Genomic DNA, 26,183 nt, shown 5'->3' with positions numbered 1-26,183 from the left:
CCTAAGTGTGACAGATATGTTCAATGTGCCATAGAACGTAAGCTATGCATAACTGCTGAGGCATAAGTAGACTCATACTGCTCTGGGTTACCGGTGTACCAGTTCGGAGGGGACCTGCTTTCAAGTTTTGACTTGACTGGACTGTCCCCACTGGAGACGGCACAAAGCTGATTTTCATATAGCTGGTCCTTGGAAAGGCACAGTGGGCAAAGCCAATGAACAGGAATGATAGCTGGTGATTAAGACTTTTTGCAAGCATTCCGCCCACTATCTTTGTGATTTCCTCAGTGCAACACCCTGAGTGCGACAGTTGTGCTCAGAGTAGGGTGCTTTGTTCACTGTGCCATTGGACTCAAAGGCTCAAGACATTCATCAATGATTAAGCATAAGCCAAGTGGGGCACAGCTTGTCTGCATTTGCTTGCATTCTTGTTCAGAGCGCACTTAGCCTGGCATAGTGGGCACAAAAAGATGGCATGAAATATGCTTGGGTTGATTAGCTGTGGCTGAGAATTTGAGAATGTGTTCCACCCATCATCTTTGTATTTTTTTCCTACATGTTCTGCCATTTCTTACTAATGTATGCTTGTGCACCACACATAATTTACTGCTGTAGTATTTTAACTTAGTGAAGCCTCAGTGGTAGATACAGATGAATACCTTTCACTGTGTTTTCAATGAAGATTTTCTCATGCAAAGCTCATTAATTCTTCGCAATTTCAACTCTAGATAAGTTTATTCTTTCCATAACAAGATATGAAGTATTGGACCATGACGGTTTTGATATGTTGGCCAATATTTGCGGAGTGGAGTGGAGTGGACTGTCAAACTAAATGGGATATATACAAGTCATGCAAGGCCATCTCAAGTGGCTTTGCATGGCTTGATAAATCTAGAGTAACACAAGGCAGCACAAATCTCTGCCTTGTGTTTCTCTGCAGCAGAGAGGCGTGCCATGGGTGGAGCATGGCTGTCCTCACGCATCTACCCATGCATTCTGACACATTCCCAGATTTACCAACACCGGTGGAATGTGTCAGAATTGTGTGCCTCCCGACCAGATGGGCAACAAGGGGAAGGAAAATGTTACTTATCTGTTCATGGCATGTAGTGCTGTAGATTCACATGCTGTGCATAAGCTCACCATCTAGTATTGGGTTTGGAGTAGTATGATTTGTTTTTGTTAGAACAAAGTTTTTGAGTCACGGGATCGAGTGTCACCCCGACCCGCTGACATCATGACTTTCCACCCTAGAAGCGCAGAGCCATGAAGAACACGGACTACTGGTGCATCAAAATTAGGGCCCGGAAAGGGAGTCCCTGTCCCCAGAAATCAGTTTGCAGAGTGGGAAGGATGGGTCAGTGAGGAATCTGCAACTGGATATTGTCTCTACCAGATAAGGCATTACCGACAGTAAGTAACTTGCCCATCTGAGGGAGACATCTAGTTGCAGAGTCTTTACATTAGAATAGATACCCAAGCAATACCATCCCCATCGGTGAGTCTGCGAACTAAGATCATACTAAAAAGTCCTACAGGACCAAAAGGGCAAAGAGTCCATTCCTACCAACATAACTGTCCAGGCAGTAGTGTTTGGTAAACATGTGCAGATATGCCCACGCTGCCGACTGACAGATGACAAGGACTGGAACTCCTCGTGCTAACACAGTGGTTGCAACTTTTGCTCTAGTAGAATGAGCACACAAACCTTCCAGAGATTGCTTCTTAGCCAGTGCATAGCACGTTTTAATGCAAAGTACAACCCATCTGGAGATGTTTCTCTTCTGCACTTCCCAACCTTTCCTCGCAACCACATAATCAACAGACAGTTGATCGTCCACCTGGAACTCTTTGGTACGAACAAGGTAGAAGGCCAAAGCTCTTTTTGGGTCCAGGTGGTGGAGTTTCTCCTCCTCCTTAGAAGGACGCGGATGTGTGCAAAAAGTAGGCAAGGTGATGGACTGACCTACATGGAAGGGCGTGACAACTTTGGGCAAATAAGAGGTCCTAGTGTGAAGCACCACTTTGTCAGGATAAATAGACCGGTAGGGTAGTTTAGATGACAATGCCTGCAGATCACTCACCATGCGGGCAGATGAAATGGCCACAAGGAGATCTGTTTTCAAAGTGAGAGGACAACTGTGGAGAGGCTCGAAAGGAGTGTACATCAAAAATGTCAAAAACAAATTCAAATACCATTGGGGCATAATGAATGGGGATGGAGGAAACATATGAGTAAGGCCTTAAAGTAACCTATTTACAATAGGTTATGTAAACAAAGAAGGTTGATCAGGCAACCTTAAAAAAGCAGAGATGGCAGACCAATAACCTTTGAGAGTGCCCACAGCAGAGCCCTGCTTTGCCAAAGAAATTATAAACAACAGAACCTCAGATAGAAGGGCAGGGCAGAAAGAGGGAGTCAACAGACGTGTCTGCACCATGCCACAAATTTCTCCTAACTGGAGGTGTATACTCTTTTGGTGGAGGGACGCCTGGATGCCAAGATTACATTACAGACTTCAGGCAGAAAGTCAGAAGCTGTCAACTGACGCTGCTCAATCTCCATGCAAGAAGGCGGGGACTGGATAGGTTCGGGTGGAGAACCCTCCCCTGCTGCTTCAAAAGAACATCTTACCCGAAGGGGCAGTCTAATCGGAGGATCAATGGCTATGCTCAGTAGCTCTCCATACCAGACTCTTCATGCCCAGTACACCACAAGAATTACTTCGGTCAGGTCATTCTTGATCTTCTTGAGAACTCTGGCAGAAGTGGTATGCACAGAAAGGCATATAGGAGGCCTGAGTTCCACTTGAGAAGAAAAGCGTTGCTGTGCAAATGCCGCCTTGGAAACTCCAAAGTGCAATACTGCTGACATTGTGCGTTCTCTGCAGAGGCAAACAGATCTAACCAAGGCTATTTCCTACTGCTGAAAGAGACCTTGTGCCATATCCGGACGGAGATGCCATTCGTGATGGACTAATCACTGTCAGCTGAGTTCCTCCGCTCTGACGTTCAGAGCGTCTGCCAGATATTGTAACACCAGGGAAATGCCCTGTTGTTCTAGCCTTGTCCAGAGGTGCAGAGCCTCCTAAAAAATGGCTTGTTGCAGTACCATATGGTGGTGGTGTAGTGAGAAAACACCTGCACTACCTTCTCTTTAAGAGAAGGAAGAAAGGCTTTCAAAGCTAGTCTGATCGTCCGGAGCTCCAACAGGGTGATGTGGAGTCCGGACTCTGCCAGAGACCAGATGCCTTTGATCTTTGCCTCTCCCAGATGGCTGCCACTTCCCAGGAGTGATGCATCTGTCACCACAGTCAGATCTGGTTGGGAAAGGCAGAGGCATCTGTCTCTGACCCAATCGCAGTTTGTTAGCCACTGCTGCAGATCTAGTGCAGTTCCTTCAGAGATCTGGACAATTTCGGAGAGATTCCCCTGATACTGCGCCCACTAGATCTTCAGGTACCACTGCAAAGCCGGCATATGCCATCTAGCATGTGTCACCAGCAGGATGCACGAGGTCATGAGGCCCAGCAGCCTCAGAGTCATTCTCATTGAAATCGAGCGTAAAACATCAGTATCATGGCCTGAATATCCTGGCCTCCCCGCTCAGTAGGTTAAACCCGAAATTGCACTGTGTCCATAACAACTCCAATGAAAGGGAGCATCTGAGAGGCAGTCACGTGTGACTTCGGCACATTTATAGTGAACCCCAGTGAATGCAGGAGGTCCACCGTAGTCTGGAGGAGGGAGACGACAGCCTGGGGCGAGCCCGCCTTCAACAGCCAGTCATTGAGATAGGGGAAGACTGAAACCCCTGATCTGCGCAGATGAGTGGCGACCATCACAATCACTTTGGTGAACACCTAAGGGGTGCTGGTAAAGCCAAAGGGGAGCACGGTGAACTGAAAGTGCTCGTGGCCTAAGATGAACCGTAAATAACGTCTGTGGACAAGCAGGACGGGGATATGGAAATATGTGTCCTGCAAGTGCAACGCTACCATCCAGTCTCCTGGGTTCAGGGAAGATGGAACATGAGCCAGAGTGGGCATTTTGAACTTCCCCTTCTTGAGAAAGAGACTGAGGGACCGAAGGTCTAGGATAGGGTGAATGCCTTTGTCCTTTTTGGGCACCAGAAAGTAGTGGGAATAGCAACCACAACCGACGTCTGGCACAGGAACCCTCTCTAGGCTCCTTTGATCAAGAGAGCCATAACTTCCTCTTGAGAAGTGCCAAGTGATCCTCGGACAGCTAATCATAGGATTTTGGAATGGATGGAGGGTTAGCCTTGAAGGGGAGGGAACAGCCCCTTCGGACTATCTGCAAAACCCACCTGTCTGACATGATGGACTGCCAGCGCAGATGGTAATGGTGAATCCTGCATCCAACTGAGCCCCGGTTGCGAATGGGCAGACTAGGAAGGCTTGGATGCAGTTGCAGAGGCAGCGGCGGTGGACTGGCCTGACCACTGGCTCCCTGGTCGACGAGGGCGGTGGATCCCAGCCACACAGAGGCTGGGCAGCATGCGCAGCATGGTAGCTGGAGGGGAATGGATGTCGCAGGGTGCCCCTTCCATTGCCACGAAAGGGGAGAAAAGCAGACTGAGGGGGATGAGGGGCCGCCGCGAGGTCCAAGGACCTGGCCATACCATGAGAATCCTTGAAGCGCTCAAGCATTGAGCCTGCTTTCTCTCCAAAGAGACGGGTGCCATCGAAGGGCATATCCATAAGGGTAGCATGGACATCCCCCGAAAAGCCAGATTTTCTCAACCAGGTGTGGCACCTCAAGGCCACTGTTGAATCAACCGCTCTGCCGAGTGAGTAGGTCATGCTCAGTCCACATCAGATTGTGAACTTTGCTCCGTCTCTCCCACCAGCAAAGGCATGGGAAAGTACAGCCTGGGCCTCCTGCCGGACCTGTACCAGGTACCCAGTAGGACATCTGTAAGGACTTCATTAAAGGGGAGCAGTGGTTCTGAGGAGGAAGCCCCAGGCTGAAGCATCTCTGTCATGAAGGTAGTCCTGACTACCATTGAAGGCAGCTCGAGGTCCAGGACCACAGTCACTCACTACACCACCCCTGAATATAAATCTCCCTCCTCTGTAGCCATGGAAGAGGGAGAGAGCATGCCAGTATGTGAGGAGGTATCCAGGCCACTGGCTTTGCCCAGGTTCTGACTAGTCCATGGGTACGCCAGTCCATGGGGTCTTGGAGCTGCTATGCTAAAGGTTCAGCGACCCCTCAACTTCCTCCCCATAACCTAGCCCATAAAAATAAGACTCTGGATCTGACATAGGGGGCAAGGCCCCTACCAGCGCCAGAGTCGGCATCGTGCAACATCTATCCAGCTCCGTGTTGGAGTCTGCAATGAGGATGGGGGTGGTGCAGGTGGTGACGGAAACGTTGACGTCAGAACCTGCGAAGTTCAAAGTGGCATAATCGGTGTCGATTTCGAACCATGCATGGATCTTTGGGTGCTCCTCAGAGCTGAGGTCGAAGCCGCCAATGCAGAACCCGAAGGGACCCCTCTGACTCTGTGGGGCCTGAAGGCATGCCAGCCGGGACAGACTGCCCAAAAATGAGGCGAATGGCCTCATAAAACTCTTTTAGCTAGGCAGGGGTCGCTCTGGCTCCCTGAATCTCTGGGAATCACGAAGTTGGCCAATACACAGACTCCGCAGATAGAGGCTTTGATTGACGATGCTCTCTCTGCCTCATCTCATCAGCCGTTTCTCCTTCTTCGACTTCTTCTTATGCCTCAACTTAACCAAACGTTCCGAGGACTTGGTGTGGGTCGAAGAAGAGGGTGGGTTCCGCTACCTCTCCTGACACCTTTCTCTCGATTGAGATCAGTACTTATGTGGAACTAAGTGCTGGGCCTCCATCAGACGAAGCTGGTCAATGCCACCGAATGCCAAGCAGGGGTACTGCTCGAGAAAAATCTCCAGATCCAGACTGAACTGTGGTGGAAATCCTAAGGTAAGGAATCTGCAACTATATGTCTCTATCAGAGAAGTGGTTCTATCAGATACTTTCTGAAAGTATACCACTCATAAAATTTGTGTTTTCCTTAATGTGGCACCCTAAGTGTGACAGATATGCTCAATGTGCCATAGAACTTAAGCTATGCATAACTGCTGAGGAATAAGTAGACTCATACTGCTCTGGGTTACCGGTGTACCAGTTCGGAGGGAACCTGCTTTCAAGTTTTGACTTGACTGGACTGTCCCCACTAGAGAAGGCAAAAAGCTGATTTTCATATAGCTGGTCCTTGGAAAGGAACAGTGGGCAAAGCCAATGAACAGGAATGATAGCTGGTGATTAAAACTTTTTGCAAGCATTCCGCCCACTATCTTTGTGATTTCCTCAGTGCAACACCCTGAGTGCGACAGTTGTGCTCAGAGTAGGGTGCTTTGTTCACTGTGCCATTGGACTCAAAGGCTCAAGACATTCATCAATGATTAAGCATAAGCCAAGTGGGGCACAGCTTGTCTGCGTTTGCTTGCATTCTTGTTCAGAGCGCACTTAGCCCGGCATAGTGGGCACAAAAAGATGGCATGAAATATGCTTGGGTTGATTAGCTGTGGCTGAGAATTTGAGAATGCGTTCCACCCATCATCTTTGTATTTTTTTCCTACATGTTCTGCCATTTCTTACTAATGTATGCTTGTGCACCACACATAATTTACTGCTGTAGTATTTTAACTTAGTGAAGCCTCAGTGGTAGATACAGATGAATACGTTTCACTGTGTTTTCAATGAAGATTTTCTCATGCAAAGCTCATTAATTCTTCACAATTTCAACTCTAGATAAGTGTATTCTTTCCATAACAAGATATGAAGTATTGGGCCATGACGGTTTTGATATTTTGGCCAATATTTGCAGAGTGGAGTGGAGTGGACTGTCAAACTAAATGGGATATACCAAGTCATGCAAGGCCATCTCAAGTGGCTTTGCATGGCTTGATAAATCTAGAGTAACACAAGGCAGCACAAATCTCTGCCTTGTGTTTCTCTGCAGCAGAGAGGCGTGCCATGGGTGGAGCATGGCTGTTCTCACGCATCTACCCATGCATTCTGACACATTCCTAGATTTACCAACACCGGTAGACCTGGGAATGTGTCAGAATTGTGTGCCTCCCGACCAGAGGGGCAACAAGGGGAAGGAAAATGTTACTTATCTGTTCATGGCATGTAGTGCTGTAGAGTCACATGCTGTGCATAAGCTCACCATCTAGTGTTGGGTTTGGAGTAGTACGATTTGTTTTTGTTCGAACAAAGTTTTCAAGTCACGGGATCGAGTGACTCCTCCTCTCGGTAATTCTGTGCATGTGCGTCAAGTCCTTTGTTAGATTGTTTGTCCGCAGGCGGATATATATATATATATATATATATACATATACACAAATTAAATTACAATCTGTACATACCTCCTGGGGAGGAGGGAGGGCGAATATGAATCTACAGCACTACATGCCATGAACAGATTTCTACTGGTAAGTAACATTTTCCGTTCGATGGCATGTCTATGTGTGGACACACATGCTGTGCATAGATGGTAAAGCAGTCCCTCCATAAAGCGGTGGCTAGTGTGAAAGGGTTGCAATTGTTTGACAAAGTGTTTTAAGTACAACTTGTCCAACATTTGCCTGTGTTCTGGCAAAGATGTCTACACAATAATGTTTAGTAAAGGTATGTGGTGTATACCATGTTGCTGCTATACAAATGTCTGCAATAGGTATGTTACCTAGAAGGGCCATAAATGCACCTTTTCTCCTAGTGGAATGTGCTCTAGGCGTTACAGGTAATTGTCTCTTAGCTTTAGTACAGCAAGTTTGAATGCATTTGACTATCCATCTTGCTACAGTTGTTTTAGATATTGGGTCTCCTTTGGGTGGCAATGAGAAAGCCACAAAAAGTTGTTTTATTTTCTTTATATGTTTTGTCTGGTCTATGTAATAAATAAGAGCTCCCTTGACACCCAGAGTATGTAGAGCTCTTTCTGCCACTGATTCTGGTTTTGGGAAGAAAACTGGCAATTCTATTGTTTGGTTTATATGAAATTGCGAAATGACATTAGGAAGAAATTTTGGATTTGTTCTTAAATACAACCTTTTCTTTATGAACCTGAAGGAAGGGTTCTTCTAAAGTTAGTGCCTGGAGTTCACTAACACGCCTGAGAGATGTGATAGCAATTAAGAATGCTACTTTCCATGAAAGGTATTGTAATGGGCAGGATTGTAGTGGCTCAAATGGTAGAGCCATGAGTCTTGTGAGTACAATGTTTAAGTTACAAGATGGAACTGAAGGAATTCTTGGTGGAATTATTCTTTTTAGTCCTGCCATAAATTCTTTGATAACTGGAATTCTAAGCAAACTATGTTGTCTATTTTGCAGATATGCAGCTATAGCGGCTAAATGTAAACGAATAGATGTGTAGGCTAAATTTGCCCTTTGTAAATGTAATAAATATTGTATAATGTCCTGTTCTGTTGGCTGAAGGGGATCAATGTCTTTTTTGAGAATAACAAACAAAACGTTTCCATTTTGCAGCATAGCACTGTCTAGCGGTAGGTTTACATGCTTGTTTTAGGATATCCATACATTCCTGTGGTAAATGTAAAAAGCCAAATTCTATGACTTCAGGAGCCATATCACTAGGTTGAGTGATTTGGGATTTGGATGTCTTATCTGTCCATGTTTTTATGTCAGAAGATCTGGTCTGTTTGGAAGTTTTTGATGAGGAACAACTGAGAGTTCCAGAAACGTTGTGTACCATGGTTGACTTGCCCAAGTAGGAGCCACTAAGATCATGTTGAGGGAAGATTGATTTATCTTCCGTAGTAGGAATGGTAAGAGTCTGAGAGGGGGAAAAGCAAAAGCAAATATCCCTGACCAACTCATCCATAGAGCATTGCCCTTGGACTGAGGGTGTGGGTACCTGGAGGCAAAGTTTTGGCATTTTTTTATTTTTTTATGCAACAGATCTATTTGAGGTGTTGCCCATTTTGTGAAGTATTGTTGAAGGACTTGTGGGTGGAGTTGCCACTCGTGTGTTTGTTGATAAGTCCTGCTTAGCAGGTCTGCTAAATTGTTGGGTGTGTCTGGGAGATATTGTGCCATTATGTGAATATGGTGACAAATCGCCCATTTCCACAGTGATTGTGCTAGCTGGGACAGTTGTTGAGATTGTGTCGCCCCTGTTTCTGGAGCTAGTACATGGCAGTCATATTGTCGGTACGTACCAACACTGTTTTGTGTTGTAATTATGGTAGGAATGCTTTCATTATTGCCAAGAATATTGCTTGCAGTTCGAGGCAATTGACCTGTAAGTGTTGTCCCATATTCCCCGAACTGTTAGGTTGAGGAGATGGGCTCCCCACCCGTTGTTTGAGGCATCTGTTGTGAGAGTAATCTGAGTAATGAGGTCTACAATGGGACGCCCTTTTAAAAGGTTTGTGGTATTCCACCAATGTAGAGAGAGATAAGTTTGGCGGTCTAACAACACTAGATCTTCCATCTGACCCTGTGCCTGAGACCACTGACGAGACAGACACTGTTGAAGAGGACGCATATGAAGTCTGGCATGAGGCACTATGGCAATTCAAGATGCCATCATTCCTAACAGTTTCCTCACAGTGTTTACTATGTATGTTTGGTTCTGTTTTAATGTTGCAATTTATGTTTGAAAAGCTTGGATGCTGTTTTGGTTGGAAAATGCTATTCCTAATTGTGTATTTAGGATAGCTCCTAGGTATGGTTGTGTTTGCAGATGTTGAAGGTGGTATTTGACGTAGTTTATGTTGAATCCTAAGGAATGTAGAATGCATATTGTAGTTTGAGTATCGTTTTGACACTGAAGGAATGAATTGGCTTTGATGAGCCAATCATCCAGATAAGGGAAAACATGAATTTGTTTTCTTCTGAGATGTGCTGCCAACACTGCAATACATTTTGTGAATACTCTGGGAGCAGTTGTGACTCTGAAGGATAACACTTTGAATTGGGAATGTTTTCCTGCTGCAACAAATCTTAGATATTTTCGGGGTGCAGGATGAATGGGAATGTGAAATTAAGCGTCCTTTAAATCTAGGGCAGTCATGAAGTCTCCTATTTGTAACAGAGTTCTGATAGAATGTAGTGATTTAAGGGTCTAATATTGGTCTGAGCCCCATCTTTTTGGGGAATTAGAAAATACAGGGAGTAAACTCCGGTTCCTTGGTATTGTAATGGTACTGGTTCTATAGCCCTTTTTAGAAGAAGGAAATTTACTTCCTCTTTGAGAAGAGTTAGATGATCCTGTCAGAGTTTGGTGGAGTGGAAATGAGGTCCAGACAATAACCATTTTGGATAATTTGAAGTACCCACTGATCTGTGGTAATGTGAGTCCACTAGGGATAAAAGATTTGTAATCTTCCCCCTAAAGGAGTGATGTGGTTTAGTGTTGCATTTGTTGAGTCATTGTTTAGAGACTGATGAGGAACCTCTAGATGAAGATGGTTTTCCTCTTCCTTTGTTAGTGTTTCCTCTATATGACCCTCTGAAATAATCTCTGGTGTATTGAGAGGTGGGTTTAGTTTGACTTGTCGTTTGTTCTTGGAATGATTACCTGAATCCTCTACTAAACCCTGCACAACTAAAATTACTTCTATGTGTGCTGGCTTGCAAAGCTCCTTTGGCAGTTTGATTGTCCTTATTTATTTTTTCAAGTGTGGTATCCACTTGTGGATCAAATAAATGCTCCTTATCGAAAGGCATATTTAGAACTGCCTATTGTACTTCTTGTTTGAAGCCTGAACATCTAAGCCATGCATGATGTGTTATTATGATACTTGTATTAATACTACATGCTGCTGTATCAGCAGCATCAAATGCACGTCTAATGGAGTTGTTGGATACTGTTTGTCCCTAATTTACAATCTCTACCCCTCTTTTATGATGTTCTTCTGGTAGGTATTGTAAAAGTTCCTCTATATTATCCCAGTGAGCTCTGTCATATCTGGAAAGTAGAGCTTGAGCATTGGTAATTTACCAATGACTGGCTGCTTGAGCTGCTACTCTTTTACCTGCTGCCTCTAATTTTTAACTTTCTTTGTCAGGAGGAGGTGTGTCTCCTATTGACTGGTTATTAGCTCTTTTCCTTGCATTAGATGCCACAGTAGAGTCTGGAGGAATTTGTGTTTTTGTATATAGCAGATCAGTGGGTGCAGTTTTATACGTTTTATCAACTCTAGGACTGATAAACCTTGCTCTAACAGGCTCTTTAAATATTTCCTCTGCATGTCTGATCATTCCTGGTAACATTGGAAGAAATTGGCTTTCTTCATGTGTTGCAGCAAGGGTGTCACATAAGACATTTTCCTCTATGGGGTCAGTGTACATATTTACATTGTGATGTGCTGCTGCTCTTGCTTGTAGATATGATGTAGAATCCTCAGGAGGTGAGGGTCTAGCTGGGTAAAGATCCCGGTCATTTGGTGTAATGGGATCCGGATTGTACTCATCCCATGGGTCTTGCTCTTCTAATGTGTCCCCTATATCTTGTGACCCACCAGGTGGCGAACTAGGTGGTGTGGACCTTAAATGAGTGGGAGATGTTGGTGGAGTATGTTGTGGAGAAGTAGGTAAAGGTGGAGATGTAGAAGTATGAGAAGAAGTCTTATCTTTAGAAGTCTTCTTCGGAGGTGCAGAGGAATCAAGACTTTCTTCAAAAGTTAATTTCCTCTTTAGAGATGGCAGCGGTGATGTTATAATCCACCTTGTTCCTTGCTGAATTTGATGTTGGCGCTGTCTAGCATCTATAACTTCCAAAATTGGTTCCACCTGTGGTGTGGGGGATGTTACAGACTGCCCAGAGTCGCTGAGAGTCTTTTTGGTGTTTTTTTTGTTCCTAAGCTTTTTCCGGATGGAAATTTTTCGGTGCGGAAATTGTAGCTGTTTGGTGTTTCTTTTTCGGTGTCGCAGCGGTTGGTACCGAAACAACGTACCTTTTTCTATAATCCTTAATATCAAAATGGATATGTAGATTATTCAGAATTGGAATAACATTCCCCCCCCCAAATTCGTCCTAATGTAAACATTTCAAATCAACATTGCCGAAGTCTGAACAAATACGTACTCCTTACATATAATTGGCTTGATTAACCAAGACTTAAGACTGTGTTAAGTCAGAACTGTGACTTAAGACTGTGCTACGTCAGAATCCAAACTCCAGAAAGCAGTCCAGAAAGTTTTAAGATTGTTTATGCGTGGATGAAACCTTCATAGATCATGCCCATGATGCCTACCTAAGGAAAAAAGTTTTCCAATATTGTTAATGCTCAGAAAGTTGTAAGTCTATGTCAAATTTCTACCCTGACAGTCTATTTGAACCGGACCGAAGGTGTAGGGGCACTTGCTCCATAATGGGCAACTAAACTGGTGATAGTGATACAGTTTGGGATTTCCACGAAAGTTATGCAGAAGCATACAGAACAATGCAATGCAGAGCAACAGTAAGTATTATTGATAGTGGTGAATATCGAATGCTCTTTTGGGCTTATTTGCAGCTGTTAGAAAGGGTATTAGAACACTACTTGAGAAATTTGAATAGAAATATAATAATTTTTGTGAATGGTGCATATTTCATATTTTATGGTAAGCAATGAATCATGAGAACACTGTATAATCTTTATATGTATTGATTTGCCTGTCCTACTTTACAGTAGCTGTAATCCAAATATAGGAAGTTGTAATCTTAAATGATTATTTATGAGAAGAGAAGTAAAATAAGACTGTCTGTTGTGAAAGCAAAATCCGTATGTAGAGAGAAAATATTCGACTTATTAATAAAACCGTAACCTTGTTACACATAGCTTTTTTGATGCAAAGATTGCACTTCTGAAATAATTACTTTTTACCTGTATGTTGTATCAACACTTAAATTTGCTGCAGTTAGCTCTGCTGGGGATAGCCAGGCAGGCAGTGTGGTCCCAGAGACCCATTTTGTCCACTCAAATAAACCAGGCTCTACGCGAATTCTCATTGAATTTTCCTGTTGTAAGCCTAGAGGGAAAGACATTGGCAAGGATCACGTTTCAGTGAAATATGAACGGCAGTTGTTGTGAGAGTGATTTAACAAACTAGACAAAAAATGTAAACTACTATTAGATGACAACAGCATTAATAATCCACAAACGAATTATTAAAAAAAAGCTGATCTTCAACCTTGTGTCGATGGCTGTATGCCAGAAATATTGTCCTATGAAAATATTGTAGTCAAAGTATCATGAAGGTAGGTATATAAGAGTAAGTAATGCTTTATTATTCTTAACTACATAATCATGTACCTTGATTTATATATATATATGTGTGTGTGTGTGTGTGTGTGATACCTATAATATATATATACACACACACACACACATATATATATTTATATATATGTATGTATATATATATATATATATATATATGCATATACATATATGTATTTAGATATTAATTGAATAAAAAAAAAGGTTAAACCTTTGTTATAGTCCGGAGAACTTTATTTTTTATTCTCTCTATACAAACCAAACTTAAACTGCACAAACATTACAAGTTCTACACTTATGGTTATACCTTTAATTTTCAACTTGCGCACCACCTACATTACTTTAACTTTATTTATTCTTTAGGTACAGACCAATCTTAAGCTAAACAAAAATGTAAAATTCTAAACTTATACTTATACCTTTAATATATAATTTACCCAACACCTTTAAATGAATTTAACTTGCGCACTTCTGTACACGGTGCATTCAACTCAATAGCCACACTCTTCCTACGGAAACTAGGTCCTAACTATAACTACCTATCGCCAGTAGGTAGGTATAGTTAGGACCTATTTTCCATACAAAATAGTTTTTTTTGTTTTGCCAATAACTTTGGCGTCATTTGACAAATCTTCATAACATTTTTAAGACTAGTTTGACACTCACTTTAGCTGCAATCAGGGGGTCCCAAAAGGGGTTTCCACATGCAATTTCTCATAGCAATTTTAGACATGACTACATCCCGAACTTCTGGACGAAATTACACTAAATTTGGCAGAAAGCTAGCTCTTGATCCAGAAAGAGCCCTTTATATAATTTGGTGTAAATACGTTCAGTAGTTTTGGAGTTATTAAAGGAAAAATAAACTTGTATATCTGGGGATGCAGATAATATGTGGATCAGACTGATCTCATTAAGCGGTGGCTGAGAAAAAAGGGGCGGGGTCACAAAAAACACAGTTTCCCAATGCAATACTCCATAGGAAAATTGATCAGCGTCCCACCGAAAATGGCTGAACTGAATTTCACTAAATTGGCAGAAAGCTAGATCGTGATCCAGAAAACATGCTTTTTGTGATTTATTCTAAATATGTCCAGTACTTTTTAAGAAATTAAGGTTCAAAATCTTGGCATATCTAGATATTTGAGTTTATGGGATGCTTGTGAGAGTCTTGTGATCACGGAAGTTCAAATAATAGAGCAACATGATTGGCCAAGGGGACTTTTTTTCGTGTTGGCCCCCTCGCTTCAGGAGGAGCAAAGGGCTCCTGCGAACACTTGCAGGAGCTTGGGCTGTGAATGGCTGGCCGCAACATAAAGAGAAATGTTGCACCTGCCATTTCAGGACACAGGGACTTGATCCCCATGTCCTGAAAATGAAAAAGAATTACGGTATTAGGAAGCAGGTTAGTGTTACCCTATTGCCCTGGACCATGTAAGGTGTCTCAGAGAAATTCCTCTGGGGCTAAATTCAAAAGAAATGTTTTGGGATTTTTTTTTTTAAAGGGGCGGGCTGGAGTGTCTGTGGTGGGTTGCTGTGAACAGGTGAGTGCTTTGTTTGATGAGAAGTTGTAGGCCGGTGGGGTGACCTGCGTGGGGGGGGAGGGGGTTTGGCCATATGTACGGTGATAAAATATTACTTTATGTTAAAATAAACGTATATATTTACTGACAAAAAAAACAAAGGTTAAAGTTAAGTTATAGTTAAAGGGAAAAATATCAACGTAAATGTAATGTTTTGAACTAAACCCACTGGTTATAGTTTTTCAAGTAACTATATATATATATATATGTATATATATATATATATATATATATATATATATATATATATATATATATATATTAATAAATATATGTATATATATATATATATATATATGGAAAATGTCACTTACCCAGTGTACATCTGTTCGTGGCATTAGTCGCTGCAGATTCACATGCTGTGCACATCCCGCCATCTGGTGTTGGGCTCGGAGTGTTACAAGTTGTTTTTCTTCGAAGAAGTCTTTTCGAGTCACGAGATCAAGGGACTCCTCCCATTTCGGCTCCATTGCGCATGGGCGTCGACTCCATCTTAGATTGTTTTCCCCGCAGAAGGTGAGGTAGGAGTTGTGTATGCTAGTAATAGTGCCCATGCAATGGAGTGAATACGTATGTACATAATGTAGTTTAAAGTAATATATTTACAAATTTACAAATGTTCAAGATCAACTTCTAAACGGCTACAGGCTCCCGGGGAGGCGGGTGGGCGCATGTGAATCTGCAGCGACTAATGCCACGAACAGATGTACACTGGGTAAGTGAAATTTTCCGTTCAATGGCATGTGTAGCTGCAGATACACATGCTGTGCATAGACTAGTAAGCAGTTATCTCCCCAAAAGCGGTGGATCAGCCTGTAGGTGTTGAAGTTGTTTGAAACAATGTTCGTAGTACTGCTTGACCTACTGTGGCTTGTTGTGCTGTTAACACATCTACACAGTAGTGTTTAGTAAATGTATGAGGTGTAGACCATGTAGCTGCCTTACATATTTCGGTTATTGGAATATTTCCTAGAAAGGCCATGGTAGCACCTTTCTTTCTAGTTGAGTGTGCCTTTGGTGTAATAGGCAGTTCTCTTTTTGCTTTAAGATAACAGGTTTGAATGCATTTAACTATCCATCTAGCAATGCCTTGTTTAGAAATTGGATTTCCTGTATGAGGTTTTTGGAAAGCAATAAATAATTGTTTTGTTTTTCGAATTAGTTTTGTTCTGTCAATGTAGTACATTAACGCTCTTTTGATGTCTAATGTACGTAGTGCTCTTTCAGCTACAGAATCTGGCTGTGGGAAGAACACTGGTAATTCTACTGTTTGATTCAAGTGGAACGGTGATATGACTTTTGATAGAAATTTAGGATTTGTCCGTAGAACTACTTTATGCTTGTGTATTTGAATAAATGGTTCTTGTATGGTAAATGCTTGAATCTCACTTACTCTTCTTAAAGATGTGATGGCAATTAAAAATGCAACTTTCCATGTTAAGTATTGCATTTCACAAGAGTGCATGGGCTCAAAAGGTGGACCCATGAGTCGTGTTAAGACAATGTTGAGGTTCCATGAAGGAACTGGTGGTGTTCTTGGTGGTATAATTCTCTTTAGGCCTTCCATAAACGCTTTTATGACTGGTATCCTAAACAGTGAAGTTGAGTGCGTAATTTGCAGGTAAGCTGAAATTGCGGTAAGATGTATCTTAATGGAAGAAATAGCTAGCTTTGACTTTTGCAAATGTAATAAGTATTTTACAATATCTTTAGCAGATGCGTGTAAGGGTTGAATTTGATTATTATGGCAGTAATAAACAAATCTTTTCCACTTATTTGCATAGCAATGTCTAGTGGTAGGTTTCCTAGCTTGTTTTATGTCCTCCATACATTCCTGTGGAAGGTCTAAGGGCCTCATTCCGACCCTGGCGGTCTGTGACCGCCAGGGCGGAGGGCAGCGGAAGCACCGCCAACAGGCTGGCGGTGCTTCCTGGGCTATTCTGACCGCGGCGGTAAAGCCGCGGTCAGAAAAGGGGAACCGGCGGTTTCCCGAAGGTTTTCCCCTGGCCCATGGAATCCTCCATGGCGGCGCATGGGGATTCCGACCCCCTTCCCGCCAGCCTGTTTCTGGCGGTTTTCACCGTCAGAACCAGGATGGCGGGAACGGGTGTCGTGGGGCCCCTGGGGGCCCCTGCACTGCCCATGCCACTGGCATGGGCAGTGCAGGGGCCCCCTAACAGGGCCCCATACAGATTTTCACTTTCTGCTTTGCAGACAGTGAAAATCGCGACGGGTGCCACTGCACCCGTCGCACCCCTGCAACTCCGCCGGCTCCATTCGGAGCCGGCTTCCTCGTTGCAGGGGCTTTCCCGCTGGGCCGGTGGGCGGCCTTTTGGCGGTCGCCCACCGGCCCAGCGGGAAAGTTGGAATGGCCGCCGCAGTATTTTGACCGCGGGCGGTCATTCGGCGGTAACCACATGGCAGGCGGCGACCACCGCCCGCCGCGGTCAGAATGACCGCCTAAGTGTCCGAACTCTAGGACTTCAGGAGCCAAATTGCTAGATTCAGCGATGCTGGATTTGGGTGTCTGATCTGTTGTTTGTGTTGCGTTAACAGATCTGGTCTGTTTGGTAGTTTGACATGAGGCACAACTGAGAGGTCGAGTAGTGTTGTGTACCAAGGTTGTCTTGCCCATGTTGGCGCTATTAGTATGAGTTTGAGTTTGTTTTGACTCAACTTGTTTACCAGATATGAAAGGAGTGGGAGAGGGGGAAAAGCGTAAGCATATATCCCTGACCAACTCATCCATAACGCATTGCCCTGAGACTGATGTTGTGGGTACCTGGATGCGAAGTTTCAGCATTTTGCGTTTTCCTTTGTTGCAAATAGATCTATTTGTGGTGTTCCCCAACTCTGGAAGTAAGTGTTTAGTATTTGGGGTGAATCTCCCATTCGTGGATCTGTTGGTGATCCCGAGAGAGATTGTCTGCTAACTGATTCTGAATTCCTGGAATAAATTGTGCTATTAGGCGAATGTGGTTGTGAATCGCCCAATGCCATATTCTCTGTGCCAGGAGACACAACTGTGTTGAGTGTGTCCCTCCCTGTTTGTTGAGGTAATACATCATTGTCATGTTGTCTGTTTTGACAAGAATGTGTTTGTGGCTTATTATGGGTTGAAATGTTTTCAGCGCTAGAAATACTGCCAATAGTTCTAAGTGATTTATGTGAAACTGTTTTTGCTGACTGTCCCATTGTCCTTGGATGCTGTGTTGATTGAGGTGTGCTCCCCACCCTATCATGGAGGCATCTGTCGTTATTACATATTGTGGCACTGCGTCTTGGAAAGGCCGTCCTTGGTTTAAATTTATACTGTTCCACCATTGAAGCGAGGTGTATGTTTGGCGGTCTACCAACACCAGATCTAGAAGTTGACCCTGTGCCTGTGACCATTGTGATGCTAGGCACTGTTGTAAGGGCCGCATGTGCAACCTTGCGTTTGGGACAATGTCTATGCATGAGGACATCATGCCTAGGAGTTTCATCACCATTTTGACTTGTATTTTTTGTTTTGGATATATGGCCTGTATTACATTGTGAAATGCCTGAACCCTTTGTGGACTTGGAGTGGCAATCCCTTTTGCTGTGTTGATTTTCGCCCCTAAGTATTGCTGTGTCTGACACGGCAGAAGGTGTGACTTTGTGTAGTTGATTGAGAAACCTAGTTTGTGGAGGGTTTCTATGACATACTTTGTGTGTTGTGAACACCGTTCTAGTGTGTTGGTTTTGATTAACCAATCGTCTAGGTACGGGAACACATGTATTTGCTGCCTTCTGATATGTGCAGCTACGACTGCCAGGCACTTTGTAAAAACTCTTGGCGCAGTTGTTATTCCGAATGGCAACACCTTGAATTGGTAATGTACCCCTTGGAATACAAACCTTAAGTACTTTCTGTGTGAAGGATGTATCGGTATATGGAAATATGCATCCTTTAGGTCTAGTGTTGTCATGTAGTCTTGTTGTTTGAGCAGTGGGATTACGTCCTGTAATGTCACCATGTGAAAGTGATCTGATTTGATGTAGGTATTTAATGTTCTGAGATCTAATATAGGTCTCAGACTCTTGTCTTTTTTGGGTATGAGAAAGTACAGAGAGTAAACTCCTGTTCCTTTCTGTTGGTTTGGTACTAATTCTATTGCTTCTTTCTGTAGCAATGCCTGAACTTCTAGTCCTAGAAGATCTATATGTTGTTTTGACATATTGTGTGTTTTTGGTGGGACGTTTGGAGGGAATTTGAGAAATTCTATGCAATAACCATGCTGGATAATTGCTAGTACCCAAGTGTCTGTTGATATCTCCTCCCAATGTTTGTAAAATTTGCTTAGTCTCCCTCCCACAGGTGTTATGTGTTGGGGATGTGTGACTTGGAAGTCACTGCTTGTTTTGAGGAGTTTTGGGGCTTGGAACTTCCCTCTACTTTTTGGGAACTGTCCCCCTCTATATTGTCCCCGAAAACATCCCCGCAGATATTGGCTCTGATAAGTGGGCCTTGTTTGTGAGGTCGTGGGTTCTGTGCTTTGCCCTCGAAACCCCCCTCGAAACTGTGTTTTTCTAAATGTGCCTCTGCTCTGTGGAGAGTAGAGTGCGCCCATGGCTTTGGCCGTATCAGTGTCTTTCTTAAGTTTTTCGATAGCAGTGTCCACCTCCGGCCCAAACAACTGCTGTCCGTTAAATGGCAAATTCAGCACAGCTTGCTGTATTTCCGCTTTAAATCCTGATGTACGCAGCCATGCATGTCTCCTTATTGTCACTGCTGTGTTGACAGTTCTAGCAGCTGTGTCTGCTGCATCCATTGCTGACCGTATCTGATTGTTGGAGATACTCTGTCCTTCTTCTACTACTTGCTGTGCTCTTTTTTGGAACTCCTTGGGCAAATGTTCTATAAAGTGTTGCATTTCGTCCCAATGAGCCCTATCGTATCTGGCCAACAAAGCCTGTGAGTTTGCAATACGCCACTGGTTTGCTGCCTGTGCCGCCACCCTTTTGCCTGTTGCGTCAAATTTTCGACTTTCTTTATCTGGAGGTGGTGCATCTCCTGAAGTGTGTGAGTTCGCTCTCTTGCGAGCTGCCCCTACTACAACTGAGTCCGGTGTTAGCTGTTGTGTGATGTACACGGGGTCTGTTGGTGGCGGTTTATATTTTTTCTCCACTCTTGGAGTAATGGCCCTTCCTTTTACAGGCTCCTCAAACACTTGTTTGGAGTGTTTTAGCATTCCGGTTAGCATGGGAAGACTCTGGTACTGGCTGTGTGTGGACGACAATGTATTAAATAGAAAGTCGTCTTCAATGGGCTCTGCATGCAGGCTGACATTATGAAATGCCGCTGCCCTCGACACCACCTGTGCGTAGGCTGTACTATCTTCTGGTGGCGACGGTCTAGCTGGATAACAATCAGGACTATTATCTGACACTGGCGCATCATAAAGGTCCCACGCGTCAGGGTCATCTTGACTCATCCCTGTATGAGACGGGATTGCATCATAGGTGGAGTGGCTACCAGTGATGTTTGCGGCGATCGTTGTGGAGACGGTGGCGGGCTTACTTGTTTAGCCACCTTTGCCTGTGGCTGCTTGTCTTTCTCTTGGAAGCCAAGTTTGCGTTTCATTCTAATAGGAGGGAGAGTGCTGATCTTCCCTGTTTCTTTTTGGATGTGGAGCATTCTTTGGGTGTAGTCTGGCTCCATTGTCTCCAATTCCTGTCCAAATCTATGTATTTTCATTTGTGAGGACAGTCCTTGTTCCTCTGTGTAGTAACTTGATTTCGGTTCCGAGGCCGAATGTTTCGGTATCGAAACCTTTTCGGCTACTTTTTTAGGTTCCGACAAAACCTTTTTTATTTTCGGCGTCGTTGTCTCTCGGTGCCGATTTATTTTGGTGCCGAACTTGCTCGGAGCCGCTATCTCGGGCCCGAGATTTCTGTGTGGCGGTATCTCGACTGGAGTCGGATGACTTCGACACAAGTGTGCCCTTTTTTGGTGCCGATGATCGGTCACCTATTTTTCGGGTTAAGCCATGGCCTGTTGGCGGTGGCGTCCCCTGGGCTTTTGTGGTCTTCTCGTGAGTTTTATGTTTCGACGTCTTACTCACGGTTTTCGGCGAGTCCGATTCCTGGATGGAGAAGGTTTCTTCTTCCTCCTCGAAACGCCCTTGTCCTGTCGGCACCGACGCCATTTGCAGTCTTCTTGCTCTTCGGTCTCTTAGTGTCTTCCTGGACCGAAACGCTCGACAGGCTTCACAAGTATCTTCCTTGTGTTCTGGCGACAAACACAAGTTACAGACCAGATGCTGATCTGTATATGGATACTTGTTATGGCATTTTGGGCAGAAGCGGAATGGGGTCCGTTCCATCAGCCTTCAAGAGACACGTGGCCGGGCCGACCAGGCCCCGACGGGGGATCGCAAAAACCCTGAAGGGCCACCAGAGCTCTTCAAAAGTCGGTGTCGATCTGTTATAACTAACCCGATACCGAACTCAAACAATACCGATGATTTTTCCGAGATTATAACTAACTTTCTGAACCAAAACCCGGAGCGAAATGGAACACGTCCGAACCCGATGGCGGAAAAAAAACAATCTAAGATGGAGTCGACGCCCATGCGCAATGGAGCCGAAATGGGAGGAGTCCCTCGATCTCGTGACTCGAAAAGACTTCTTCGAAGAAAAACAACTTGTAACACTCCGAGCCCAACACCAGATGGCGGGATGTGCACAGCATGTGTATCTGCAGCTACACATGCCATCGAACATATAAATATATATATATATATGTAAATTATGAATGACATTATTAAAAGTCACTCAAAAGAAGCCCACGTTTCAGTATTTTTCAGCTCTTAAAAACAAATACTGCAGGAATCACCTTGGTTTCTGTCCATATTTGTCTGTAAAAATCATTAAAAACAGGACAGTGGGAGCCAATGGTCCAGCCAACTTTAAGGTTCTTACCTCAAAATATTTTGGCAGTCAAGATTTAGGTCATGATATTTCTGTATGTCGGATCTGTGAATTTTCTGATCCAATTTGAACATTTTATTTTCATCTGATGTCAGTGCCTAACATATCCAACTCATTTAGCCTCAATCTGCCAGCTTAACACCAATAAAACCTACCATGAGCTCGATGACTGATATGTTGTGGAAAGAGAGAATCAGAGCATGTATTTGGTCATACTGAAGATGCTATAAAGGAAATCTTAGCACCTGTCCCCTATCGGCAATGAATCTTCATGAATGTCCAGCTTCAATGAAGAAGTTAGGTGGATCGACCACCCTCAAACAAGAGCATCCACAACTAAGGCTTCATAAGGACACAGCCCTGAGTAGACAACTATTGCATAATAATGAAAGTACAGGATGGCAAATTCACAATCTCTGACTCTTCATAAATATTTTCTAATTGATCTGCAATGTGTATGACAACAAATCACCTACAAAGAAAAAATGAACAACTAATCAGGAGCCTTTCCATGACATGTCCCCTTTCTAACCCTTATGTTTAACTTGCAGGTCACCCTACCACCTACACTCTTCTTTCCTCTGATACTAACCTCAATTTTCTCTCTTTCCCTAACATTAACCCTTACATCAGTGCTCACACTAAGCCTTAAGATAAAACTTGCAAAATCTTTATCCAAACAACAACCAAAAACTAATCCACACCATAATGCCTACAATTAAAGTAACCAACCCTTTGCTTTTGCACAACAAACATCTTCCATTGATGCCAATGGAAAATCTGTGCTGATGATTCTTTATTTTGACTGTTGGTTGTGGGGCACTCTCTGTTATAGCATTGACTGTTATACATTGGTTGGTGACATTCTTGCCCTGAATCTGAAGGTGGGCGGCAGCTTGTATGCCAAGGAATTGATGGAGATTGTTGTTCTGTTGTGCTGTTGAAGCTGGGGAGCACATAAGGCCAGCATTACAATCCACTATCATTGATTTACATAATAATGTCATGTTTGTCATCCTATGAGGTTGTAACACAAAATATAAAAAACAAAAATATCGCAATACATAAATATTTCAAAAAAATACCAAATATTGGGCCTGATTACAACTTTGGCAGAGGGGGTTAATCCGTCCCAAATGTGATGGATATCCCGCCCGCTGTATGGACTCCAAAGTTGTAATCAGGCCCATTGTGTTTACATACTTTATAAAAAAACAACTATGTCAAAACAAAAATACCATGAGCCAGAATATCATCAATGAACAGATAGCAAAACAAATTGATTATATATAGCATTATATATAATTTAATCTAGATAATTTACTTTAATAATTAAAAATACATTTGAAGACATTAAAACAATATAATACAATTGAAAAAAGTAAAGACTATAATTTTTTTTACAAAAGATGTAAATTATTAAACAAATAAATTACACTAAATTGTTACTAATATCAATGAGAAAAAAAATAAACATATTTAACAGTTAATATTGTATTGATCGATGTTGATGCACACAGCAATACATATATATATATCTACAAAAAGTCGCATCACCACTATTAGATTCCCCCATCATCAATTCTCCGTCAATCCTGGCACATAGGGACATGGTCAGGAAGGACTCTGACACCTAAGCCTGAGGTTAATAACTGGCAGATCCCAGGATTGGTAACACTTAGCTGGCAGGCATATGCACAAACAGGAAAATGTAGATCAGTTCCCAAAGGTAGACAGCAACACCTCAATGGTCCCGGGGATTGGCTCTAACAAAGCACACATGGCCGGAGGGATGCATGCATTCCCAAACACAGTACAAAGTTAGATGCCACATGTAGTTAGGAACACATATCCAATCAGGACACAGCACACGGAGCGACCATGTACCCCTCAGGCCGGACATCTGGACACATACTTGCTGGCCCACATTGTATCCACGCCAGATCGAGGCCCACCTGTGTTCTCTACCTGGGATTGCATGTATGATTTCATGACAACTTTCCCAATTTTTTTTTACCAAGCAAAGAATGCATTTTATGGCTTTATAACACTCAGAGAAATGTATAAAAACGTGCTTTAATCTGATGTACAATGAGAGACAGTTCTCAGACCCTGGTTCTGTAACTGCTCTCCTGGCCGTCATGTTTCATTAAATGAACTGTTTCCGTTTTTCCAGGCGCCTCTTGTCTTTTGTTTTTAAGGTAAATTCACATTCGAGCGACATTTTGGTGAGCCAGCCATGAGCTGATTGGTTTTTCGACCCTGACTGTGACCCAAGGAAGTGGTCCCCGCCTGGACGGATTCACATTTCCTCAAACAAGAAAGGTGATCAGACACTGAAAGTGATTGGAAGTTTTATTAAACACGCGGTGCTGAGGTCCATACAGAATCTGCCATCAGAAGGGTAAGAGACTACATCAGAGCCATAGTACTAGCATTTGACGTATGGCAAACTTGGAAAAAAGCATCCCCTTTGTTGATCAGCAGCATCAGGGAAGGTGAATATCGTTTGTTTTCTTGGTGTGTTATTTTGGGATTGCTGATCGCTTGGACCGCTGGGCGTGACATAGATGGTACGCATAAGGCCCTGGGTTTGACATAGGGTCAGCACCTCTGATGTAAGTTTGGCTTTCGCTTGCACCGCTGGGCATGACACAGATGGTACGCATAGGCTCTGGGTGTGATATAGGACCCACACTTCGATCTTACTAGGATAAAGTGGTTTTCTCAGTCCTACTATTTTTAAGACTGATAGCATCTGAAAGAAGTGAGAGATGTGTTCCTTTGGACTGTTGAACCTGACACAGATGGTATGCAGGGCCCCTGGGTTTGACATAGAGTGTAATTCAAACATTAGGGAACTAGAACGATTGGGATCTAGGAGATTAGGCATAGCTTGTGATTTGTCGAGAAGGGCTTATGGGTATTGAAGCACCCCTTCTGTTTGCCACATAAATTGTTGTAATCTTCACCCATGAGCTGATATCGACAATATTATCAGGCTCCCCTAGTCCCACATACTGTGGAGCACTTCCCTTAGTCACAGGATAACATGCGCTAAGAGTGGGCTAAGGTATTTCTGACAGGCTGATCCCTTTATTTCTTTTGTGGCATGTCAGCTTTTCTTTATGCCAGTTGGAAAGGTGTTATTTTGAAATTGTGACGCTGGTGAATTATTATGACTGGGTCTTGTCTTGAGTGTTGTGACTGTTAGTAACTAAATGTACAGCATTGGCAAATGTAGGTAATTGTTTTTACCTTAGGTACTGTGTTTGACGATAACTTAAAATGCTATTAAGGTATTGCTGATTCTTACAAATTGTTATTTGATGCCAAAGTAAGGCTCACTATTTTGATGCCAGATTCCAAATTGGTTTGAGTTAACAACTGCACTTATCCTAGATTGTAGTTCCTCATATACATTGATGTTTACGTTTGTTGAATGTGTATTTTGATGCGTCTGTGAATAACACTGATTTCATTAGATCTAGTAATCCCAGGGTACATACTCCTCCCCACCATAGTAAAAGACTTAAAAGTCTCTAAAAAAAAGAAAAACTAGACATGTGTAACTTAAAATCCCCTAAAATACTAAATACTAGAAGTAAATATCCCCTAAAAACTACTCAAGTTTATCATGGATATGCCACTAAAGGATATACCACTAAAGCATATGCAGAATATGTTCCCCACACTAGCTAAGAAACTTGACAAGTTCTGCCAGGAACGTCATGCACACACCAAGGCACAAGCATTCCCCTGGCCAAACAGGGGAACCTTTGACCCCAACATAATTGAACACACAATAAAACAAAATACACGGCGCAAAAGAAGGACAAACAGGAAGCATTATCAGAATTATGGGCTGTCTTTGAGAAGGCCCAGACCGATAACATCGACCCGCAACCAATAAGTAAGGTGCTCGTACCTCCCCTGTCATACGCGGTGATGGTGGTTCTCTCCTGGATACCTGCCATCCCAGTGTTAGGATACACCAATTCACCAGTAGGGGGGGCCCATTAGGCCCCCAACAAATAACCAGTTGTTAGGTCTAGGCATGGTGGATCAACAGGCCCAGACACTCCTGGCACCACCCCAATCCAGCACTAGAGCTCCCTGGAGTTTGACCCCACTGTCCATGTCGGCCGAGGCGCAAGCCAAACATTCGGCTCGGGCCGCGGCGCGCGACATGGAGACACGCCGTGCCCCCAGCTTGTTGTGCAACATACGAGGCCCCAAATTGGGCATGGGGCCTCGTTCCTTCATTGCGTGACACGCTTTCAGGCAGGTCTAACTAACCCTCCCCCACTCACCTGCTATTGTTGTCTTCTTCTTTTCTTTTCTTCTCATT

General features: G+C 43.4%; 1 protein-coding gene across 1 annotated transcript in view; it reads right to left on the bottom strand.

Annotated features, from left to right (window-relative positions):
• Positions 1 to 26,183, bottom strand: part of UBASH3B (ubiquitin associated and SH3 domain containing B) — a 574,305-nt gene that overhangs the window by 101,659 nt on the left and 446,463 nt on the right. Inside the window, exon 11 of the mRNA XM_069224422.1 lies at positions 12,897 to 13,041. Within this exon, the coding sequence (XP_069080523.1) occupies positions 12,897 to 13,041 (145 nt within the window). The remainder of the gene's footprint in view (positions 1 to 12,896; positions 13,042 to 26,183) is intronic.

Source organism: Pleurodeles waltl, chromosome 3_1 (genome assembly GCF_031143425.1).
Source record: "Pleurodeles waltl isolate 20211129_DDA chromosome 3_1, aPleWal1.hap1.20221129, whole genome shotgun sequence".
NCBI classification, from domain to species: domain Eukaryota; kingdom Metazoa; phylum Chordata; class Amphibia; order Caudata; family Salamandridae; genus Pleurodeles; species Pleurodeles waltl.
Note: the sequence above shows the minus strand (reverse complement) of the source record. Positions and strands in the feature narration are given on the sequence as shown.